Source organism: Sodiomyces alcalophilus (assembly GCF_042370955.1).
Source record: "Sodiomyces alcalophilus JCM 7366 unplaced genomic scaffold ACRALscaffold_9, whole genome shotgun sequence".
Lineage (NCBI taxonomy): Eukaryota > Fungi > Ascomycota > Sordariomycetes > Glomerellales > Plectosphaerellaceae > Sodiomyces > Sodiomyces alcalophilus.
This window is the reverse complement of record NW_027263540.1, coordinates 850228-860029: the sequence shown is the minus strand read 5'-3', so window position 1 is coordinate 860029 and position 9802 is coordinate 850228. Positions and strand designations below refer to the sequence as shown.

General features: G+C 39.9%; 2 protein-coding genes across 2 annotated transcripts; one reads left to right on the top strand and one right to left on the bottom strand.

The window, feature by feature from the left end:
- Positions 1–4396: 4396 nt before the first annotated feature.
- Positions 4397–6369, bottom strand: ACRALDRAFT_2055472 (uncharacterized protein). The gene has a single exon (XM_071021742.1). It carries the CDS (start codon positions 5579–5581, stop codon positions 4676–4678), a length of 906 nt encoding a protein of 301 aa, XP_070871305.1. The 5' UTR covers positions 5582–6369; the 3' UTR covers positions 4397–4675.
- Positions 5783–6271, top strand: ACRALDRAFT_2044811 (uncharacterized protein; the record flags this gene model as incomplete). Its single annotated transcript, XM_071021474.1, has 1 exon — positions 5783–6271. The coding sequence occupies one exon, from the start codon at positions 5783–5785 to the stop codon at positions 6269–6271; it is 489 nt and encodes a 162-aa protein (XP_070871306.1).
- Positions 6370–9802: the final 3433 nt, after the last annotated feature.

The following is a 9802-nucleotide window of genomic DNA, read 5'->3' as shown; positions in this document are numbered from 1 at the left end:
TAACTTTTTTATACTTATAAGTAAGTTATAACTAGCGTACTTAGTCGGATAGGTTAAGCTGCTAGTCGGGATCTAGGTAAGAGTATTTATTAATAAGCCGCTGCTTTAAATACTTTTATCGGCTACCGGATACTTCGACTAGTCGGATTATCTTATTAACCGTAGGACGGATACCAGGCTCCGTGAATAGGCTAACGTAGGAGATCTTATTAGCCTCGCTAAGGCGGTTAAGCTTAGTATAGTCTTTATAGTCCCTAAGGAAGTTAGATAGGGCCCTTCTACTAAAGCGAGGGGCCCCCGCGGCGAAGGGGTTTAGGCGCGCGCGAGACATAATAGTAGCTTAAGTCTTCTTATTATCGTATAGGCTAATATACTAGTAGATAGCCGCGAGCGTCTTTAAGGTAAGGCTTACCTTAAAGTTCTTAAGGATGTTATCGGAAAACGCGATATCCGAGGTGGGTGCGTAAGCCTACTAAGGAGCGCTCGGCCTAGGGGAAACGGGGGGAATAGGGGGAATAGGGGGAGCTAGCCCGCTAATAGGGGTCGGGTTACCCTAACTAGGCGAAGGGGAAGCCGATACGGCTTTATAGCCGGATACCGGGGCGCCCTAACCGTAAAAGACGGTCGTTAATAGGCTAATACCGGGGTCTATGTCCCCTTACCTGAATAAAGTGGTCGCGAGAGGAGGGTTAGCTATAGGAGCGGCGTTACCCTAATTAGGCGTAACTATAGTCGCTAGGGTTAGGATAGCCGCGTATATACTATTATTATTAGGCTTAGAGTCGCTATAAACTATAATTATAGGGGGAGGGTTATAATAATTAGTCTATTATAAGGCCGTTATATTATTAAAAGGGGGGGTTAATCTATTATACTAACTAGTTTAAGTAGATTAAGGGAATCAGGGTCTTCGAGAAAGAAAGGGTTAAGAAATAAGAAATAGTTATATATTAAGTCTATAAGTCTAAGGATAATTTCACTTAGTAATAGGGGGTAGGAGGAGCCCTTTTCTTAGGGGCTTTAAAGGATATAATATAAGTATTCTCCGCTAAGGCTTAGAAGGGAACCCACTATAGTTAGACTAATAGAGATACCTATAAGGAATAGGATAAGGTATCGCTAGCCGTTATAGGAGATTAGTTTAAATCGTATCCGGGATCTACTAATAGGTTTACCTAACCGCCGGGTCTATAAGGACGCGGTATCTCGGGGCTCCTTAATAAGTTCTTCTAACCGTTAGGGCCTTATATAACTAGATTTTCTTAAAATTCTCGGGGCTAAGGACTTACCGCCGTTTATATAGGCCTTTATTACCCTAATTATAGTAAGGTTAACCCTACGCCTTTATTATTTCCTACTTAGAGGGTCGTAGTAAAAGATCTTTTTATATCTAGGCTCTATAGCCCCTAATAGTCTATATCCGTAGCTTTTCCTATTCCGGTAAGGGAGCGCGCCCTCTATATCTATATCTATACTATATCCGGAATCTATCTTATAGTTAATCCATTCTTTATTCTATTCGTTATACCTTTTTCTTAACTGTTTTTCGCTTTTCTATTTACCTTTACCTTATCGGCGGTAAGGGTCTATCTCTCCGTCTATAGCTCTTATCTTATTTTTAGTAGGGAGGATCCGTCCCCGTTTTCTAGTTATTAGGTTTTATTAAGGCTATATAGGGGGCAGGTTTCCTAGGCTATTATCGTAATCTTAATACTAATTTTAAATATTAATACTTTATTTTAATCTCGGCCCCTTAGCCGTATACTTCCCTTTTCCGTAATTAATATATAGTTTGTTTAGGTAGGCCGGAACTCCCCTCGAGTACTTTTGGTTACCCTAATTAGACGATCAGGACCTCCTAGGCACCGAATAGATCCGCCTCTAAGCACTAATTAAAGAAAGGCGAAGCCGTTACTATATAGAACGGCTTAGGTAGTATAATCTCGGATAAGTCTTCGATAACAGGAGTACTTAAGACCACGAAGTGTATATAACTAAAATAACATATATAATAAGGAGACCTTTAGAAAAGGTTCCGGGAGGTACGCGCTGCTCTAATCAGGGTAACGTAGCTTAAACGAAGTGAATATAATAAACGTGGCAAAACTTAGGGTTAAAAGGATAATAATTATATAGGATAATAGACATCCTCTGTGTCTAGGTGGCGTCGCCACGTATATATAATATATAAGGTAAATAAAAAAGCGCGCGTCTTATAACGTCACGTGACGTCCTAACGATATAGCACTGGGTCTCCGATCCACCCCTCTACACTAAAAGGCTACTAGAAAGCAGGTCTAATAACCTAGCCGCTAAGCGCTTATTCCTTAGCCGGACAGGCGAGAAAGGAATCTGGATCTAGGCGGTGAAAAGCCTTTTATGCCGCCTATATCATAACGCGGCCTAGGTCCAGGCAGAAGAGTTTATTATAAGCAGATAGACCTTTAGCGCCGTCTAATAGGGCGGGTATAGTATAGTGTTGCCCTTACTAGTAGGAAAGTTCGCTACCTAATTTTTTACCACGTATCTTACTAATAACCCGGTATAGAACGCCGTAGACCTGCCGCTACTAGCCGTATTCTAGTACATAGAAGCCTAAGTCTAGATAACTAAGTTAGAACCTAACGGTATACTAAGTATAGATAAATAAGGCATTCTAGCATAACGGCTTATAGACGATCCGGATATAGCCGTCGCCCTCGTATCATATATAGTGGTTATCTAGGAATACTATAAAAACTACTATTATAAGGCTATCCTATCGTTATACGACTTAAGTATCGGGGAGCTTAAAACCCGATATTAGAAAATTATAACTAAGGACGCCGCTATTATTATAAGAATAGACCCCGATTAGTAGGTAATTCTATTGGATAAGCCGGAAGAGCTAACCATTATAAGCCTATAATAGGATTAATTAGGCTATGCTATTTAGCCTAAACGGCTCCCTATTTATAGTAGTAAAAAAGCTCGATAGTTTTAATTATTCTATCTATTTTTCTTTCTCGGCTTTCTTATATCTTATCTGTTTTAGTATTCTTTTTCCTTTCTATATAAGTCAACAGTAATCGTGCGGACATAGATATCAGGGAATATACACTAATAATATAAGGGGGTATAAAAGTATAGGAGTAAGGGATATAAATATAGAAACCGAGCATAGCGTTAATAGCGCTATTATATAGATAACTTTTAGTTCTTTTGTACTTATACTAAAGGATATAATCGAGTCTATATAATATCACTTGTATAATCATCGGCTAAGCCGAGTCTAAGCTAGACACGTAGACTCTAGTTCACCGGAAGCCCGCAGGACGCAGGGCTTTATCCTTCCCGGGGTATATAGGTAAACACCACTATCCGAAACCATACTAGCACACTAAACCGTATAGCCGCGGATTAGTGCTAGCACTATACTAGTACTAAAGCCTATATACCGCTAGATTAATACTAGTACCATCCTAGCACTATAGCTAGTATAGCGCCTAGTCATAGATAGACCGAGGTTCTCCCGTAGCTATATAGAGCAGGAACCTCGCACTCTGCTTTAGAGAAGGTATTTTATTAACATATTACTTACTATGCCCTAAGGTTACTCTTTACTTAAATCCTCTCGTAGGATCTATAGTACTAGCTAGCTAGAGATATATACAGTTAGTATATATTAGCCATCGGTCCGATTATATATTAACGGCTCTCTAATCGCCTTATTATAAGAGGCCGCTTATGAAATAGGAGTGATTATTAAACTTGGGAAGTCTCTATGGATTACCTTCTAAGCTGCTTTAATAGCTGCTTTTAATTCCTATCTGCCTATCTACTCACTCTTTAGATACTAATGGTTCATCTAGCTCTGCTTAATTATAAACTAAGTAAATAATAACTACTTTAATTATTATTCACTTCATTAATACTAGTCTTCTAGCGATATAATGCTTTATACCTCGCTATACAAAGTATTTAGAAAGGTACTAAGCGAGGCTATTGACTAATATATAATTAAGATACAGAGAAAGTTATAAACTAATATATTAAATCCTAGTATAAGTATTTAGTAGGAATAACTTAGTAGCGTAGCCGGGACAACTCGAACCTAAATCCATTACTATAGTAGGCGTTTATCATCGAGTATACTACGCCGAATATAAAGGTACCTCCTTTAAACGTACTATAAAGCTTTTTCCCCTCCGTTGCCTATATATTTAATATTATAGAGTTGTATCTTTTTTTTTATAGTCTAGAAAAAACATAAGTCTCTTTTGTATATTATTCTTATTCTGATAGCGGCCCTAGTAAGATAGATATATAGCCGCATGGTGCATTTATAGGAGCTATAGGGCTGGCAGAATAAGATAATGAATGTAGAACATTAGTTCTGCCATTTTTAACTTCTCTGCGGTGTGAAACAGCTACACAGAGAGAGACTCTGCTCGGGTGCTATGACTATTTTAACATAATGGCCTGCATGACGCTATACATGAATCCTAATACAGCATACAGCCCCTTAACCCTCTTCTCTCTTGTATTGCACACCGTCAGACTAGCAAACTACACTGAATCCTCAGTGAATGACAAGAACTCCATATCTAACGCAGAACTAATCCGTCCGATCCTTAAGGGTTCGATCTCCTGAAATCGGGACGCACTGTTTGGCGTTACCCGGCATTTGCGGTAATCAGCGATTGACTAACTGTTTAACAGCCATCCTCATGTCCCTATTGCCAGACGCACGACGTCCCTCGCTCGAGGAGCTTGAAGGTTGTGCTACATACTGGGTGATCGGAGGAAGAAAGGCCGCGCTGGATGTAGGTAGCTGGCACCTGCCAACAGACTCCGCTGCTTTGCCAGTGGCATGGAGTATTGAGCTAACGCCAGGAAGAGAGTGCGGCGGTGTATTCGAAGTCGAAATGTCTCGAAGTGGAGGCAATTGAATTGGTGGTGACACGCGCGTGTATAGTCCTCGCGAGGTTGGGTAACATGACCCCGAGTCCGAAACACATGTCGGGTCGACGTCCAGTATATCACTCCTTGGCGAGGCCGTTGAAGTGGGGGAGGGAATAGACGAGATGCAGTTGTAGCCGGAGTAACCATTCCCACGGACAGACGCTTGAGTCGGAGACGAGTTGTGACTAGGGTACGGGAGCCTATTCGTGATGGGATTGGGGCCCAGCGGAGCCCCTTGTAGTGAGGTGGAATGAGAATAGGATCTGACTTCATAACCAAGCCCATAGGCGGCATGATTGGCTCTCCGCCGATCATGTCGCCGTCGACGGTTTTGATTCCCATTCCACCAATTCTTCACGGCGTTGTCGCTCCTGCCATGGAGTCTACGTGCAATCTCGGCCCACCTCTTGCCAATTTCATTGACGAGCTTTTCAATTTGCGCGCCCTCTTCGGGCGTTATTGGCTCGTGATTCAGCGACGGTTTGAGATTCTGGTGGAAGCGCTCCCTGCACTGCTTCGGAGTTCTCGTGCCCAATGTCTGCGCGATACGAACCCAGTTTAGAGGGCCTTGTTCGCCGACAAGTTGCATCAAACACGCATCTTCCTGCTGCGACCACGGACCTCTTCTGTGCGTCATGACTAGTCAAAGAGGTTGAGTCAGGACAGAATAGAAAGTAACTTCGTTTCTCGTGAAACAGATGGGAGCCGGCGCTCCGGTCAAGCCAGGGTCAGCTACAATGTTCCGACTGGAGCAGATCGCAATCATGAACATGAACAATGAGCAGAATGGTCAGTCAACGCGACCGAGGAACACCAAGGATCAAGCTTAGGACTTTATATGTCCCCTCATGCAAGCATTGGCCCAAAGCTTTGGCGTGGCTTCCCGCGGCAAGGCGAACATGCGGTAGGTTTGGTGAGTCAAGTGGAATGCTCAATTCGAGACGGACCAGACAAGGTTAAGCGTGGCTCTCAGGGGCGACGTGGTAAAGGCCCAAAGTATCCCGGACGCGACACGAGAGAAGAACGCGGCTATAATGAGGGCCGAGTTACCAGCGCCCGCCCAATGTGTGTACAAAGCATGACGGGCATGTATCGGACATATTCGGCTCCGTTGATAAGGCGCAAATTTAACTTCGCGGTCTCCAGACGCAGTGCGCCACCCAATGCAAAAAGAATGCATCAAACAATGTCTGAACAGCTGGTAAACGGAGAAATGCATAAAGTTCCGCTGGCGGACGCCATCCTCTGTTCCTCGCCTGGCGTCAACGCAATGTGGCGGAGTGATCGATGCTCTGAGCCCGATGTGAATCGCCCCAACAGTAGATAGAAAAAGGGGACAGAGAGATAGTCTGGCCAGGACATTCAGAGGACGGGTAAAGGAGATTCGAAAGCGTATGAAATATAGCGAGAAAGAGCGATCGGTGTTGGATGATAGACAGTAAGTGCTGAACAAGCAGCGTACGAAATAATAGGCGTAGATCTGTTGATTACATTGACTTTGTGGAAATCTGTGATCCAGTAAGCAAAAGTGACGAGTAGCCGACCCACATCCCAAATGCCATCACCAGTACTTCATTTTGACCTTTCGGATACGAATACAAATAACTTTACGAATTCTACTTTTAAAAATTCGGGGAAATCATATTTATAGAAGGGAATAACAGTATAAAAGGAATTTCTAGTTATATCTTTGTAACACTTTGTGTACCACTCCCTAGGCGCGATATAAGCCGTAACCCTTTATAATATCGACTTGATTAGAACCTATAGAAGCTCCTCTTTAAAATCGTTCCACACTTCCACCACGGCCCGGAAAGGCAACGCGTGTCAGTCCGACGTAGTATTGTATAGATAAGACCGAAAAAGTAACAGAATAGAGTATTCTAGTCTCAAACTAGGTTTGAATTATATTTAGAATAAAAGGAAGGTTTTATAGCAGAGATTATATTGTTCTGCAGACTTAAGTAAATTAATACATCTACTGCTGATTATATATATACTATGTATATAGTATTTCAGAGGCGTATTTGCGTAAAGACCTGTTTAAGCTATATATTCCGAGCTGTCTATAGCGATAATTTATCACTATAACTACGCTATGAATATTACTATAATAACCCCCAGCACTCTATATATTCCAATCACAATGCCTAGGCAGTCTAGGCCTATGAATGGAAAAGTAACGCCAGAACTTTAGAGTCTAGCGCTTTCTATAGCCTAGTAGCCCGGATCCTAGACTCGATTACCTAACTAAGCCGACCTACTCGCCTTATATACTCCTATCCAAACTAAGTCAGCCTACCCTAAACGATCTCAGAATAAATACCAATAAGAAGGATAATATATACTAAGGCCTGTTCATAATATAAAGGGCAATATAAAGAATATAATAAAGCTATAAAGAGTCTTAATAGTATTCTTCAATAGATACACCTAAGATATAACTACCTTAAGCTGCTAGGGGGCTAGTATAAAGGACCTTATAACGGAGACAGTACTCGTAGCTGTGAAGATAGATACTCCCTATATAGCTATATATAAAAGGGATTAATAGAAGGAATACAATTAGTATAAGAATATAGGCCCACTACTAAGTGTTATAGAGTAGCTAGCTATGTCATAGATTAAAACAAGCTACTGGACTATTATAAGTTTTAATAACTTAGGCTATAAGTAGTAGGCTGTTCTAGCGGAAGGGAGTAAAATTAAGTAAATAGCTGTAGAATTCGTAGATTCATAGGAGTACTGTTTATTGCGCGTATAAATATAAGTATGTAAAGGTCTGTTATAAACAGCGTATAACTCAATTGCGTAGAATTAGGCGATCGATCTATTGATTTAAGTGACTGTATGGAAATCCCTAATTAAAGTCCTAACATCCTGTCCTTATTCCTGTAGCAGCTCTATTCCTATTTTCGGGCCCGGAATAACTCGTTCCGAACCTGTTTCGGGCTAGCCTATACGACACAACCCCCTAATTAAATGACCATTCGGCAGCTGCTTAGTTAAAGTTATTTATAGGCTTCTTCTATCAGTATATCGTCTTCTATAGCATCCACGTAGCTTCTATCGAGCTTCTCTTCTAATTCCTTTAAAAACTCCAGTAAGATCTCTTTTAGTTTATTTATATAGAAACGTCCCTGTATATCTATTACTCCTACCTGTTTTCTAAAGCTTATAAACTTTTCTTTAGATAGTATCTTCGTTAATCTATCCGCGATTATTTTTGCGCTTATAACGTAACTGACTTTAATCCTTTCCACCTGCTACGCCATTTATAACCAGCTATTATATATATCCACGTATTATAAGCATATACTTATCGTGGCGATCTTAGCCGTTACTAGGCGTATCGTTTAACTATTATTATATCGTATCTTTAATTCTAGATTATTAATTATCTCGCTTATCGCCTCTAATAACCTCTTTATAAATACTCCTTCCTTTATACCTTATATAAGTAAGAGTAGCTATTCGCAAGTATAATAGACTTGCTCTTCTTATAGGCGTCACACCTCTGTATCTTAGTTAACTCTTCGTTAGTTATATTATATTCTTTTTAAAGAGTATTAGTATAAAGACTTTTTAAGGCAACAGGGTTAATATAACCCATCCTGTTATGCCACACCGTTATGTTTTTAGTTATAGAGGTAGGCCTTCGACGGTTATTACGGTCTCTTTATTTATAAAGCTCTTCTTAAGGTTAAAAAGGCTAAGGTTTCTTTATTATGTTATTTCTGTATTAAGGTTTAACTAACCCCTTTCTTTATTTATTTAATTTCTTTAAAGCCTATTCTTTAAACCTCTAAAACCTCTCTATTCTAGTCAAGTCTTAAGACTATTCTTTAGGTAAAATACCTCTTTATAACAGTTTCTTTATGTTTTTTCTAGTATTTATTATATTTATTTTCTAAGACTTAACACCCCTATACAGTAGTGCCCGTGCTATAGCCCAGTACAGCCTATGATAAAGCAGAGCCGTTATATAAAGAAAGAGGGGCTCTTTATTATTAAATAATAAGTGCTTTTTGTTTCTAGTAAGACCGCGAGCTTTACTATTAAGACAAGAGAGACTAATAATATTCGTGCCTATTTCCGGCATATAAAGGCACTCTTTTAAAAGCAGAAGCTTTCTAGTATCCCTGAACTTTATAACGCAGTCTCCTTTACCTTATATCTTTATTTCCTTTACCTAACCCCAACGAACAGTTCTCTCTTTTGAATTATAAGTAGAAAAGAGTCTTTTATTTATAATAATATACGCTATAGCCCCGCTATCTACACAGAAATTTAGATCTAATTTAATACTGTTTTCTGCTTATATTTTATAAATCTTTTCCACTCACTAATCTATATTAAGGTTAGTATTATTTATATCTTTATTCTTAGAAAAGATTGTAGATACCTAATCCATATCTAGTAAATCCTATATAAAAGGATTAGGACGGTCTAGAAAAGGAAATAGAGGAGGGAGGACGTCTTTAAAAATAACGCCGGCCTCTTCGTTTTTATTATCGTCTTCCTATTCTTTTTCCTTTTCTTTTTCCTGCGGCTAATCCTGCTACTAATTCTGTTAATCTATAATCATATTAACCGTAGCAGACTCGTCGTTTTCCTCTTCTAAAGACGTATCTAAGGCGTGCTATTCCCTTACCTTTAGTACGAGGTTTATTATACGTTTCTCTATTTAAAAGAGACTCGTTTTTCCTCCTTTCTTTTCCTTTTACTAAGACTTATTTACCCTATTCTAGGTATTTTTCCTTAATCCTGAATTATCCTTTATAACCCAGTTCTTAGGTACTTTTTCAGGATAAAGAAAGTAGCAGTTAGTCGGCGTATAGCCAGGCTTCTTATAGTT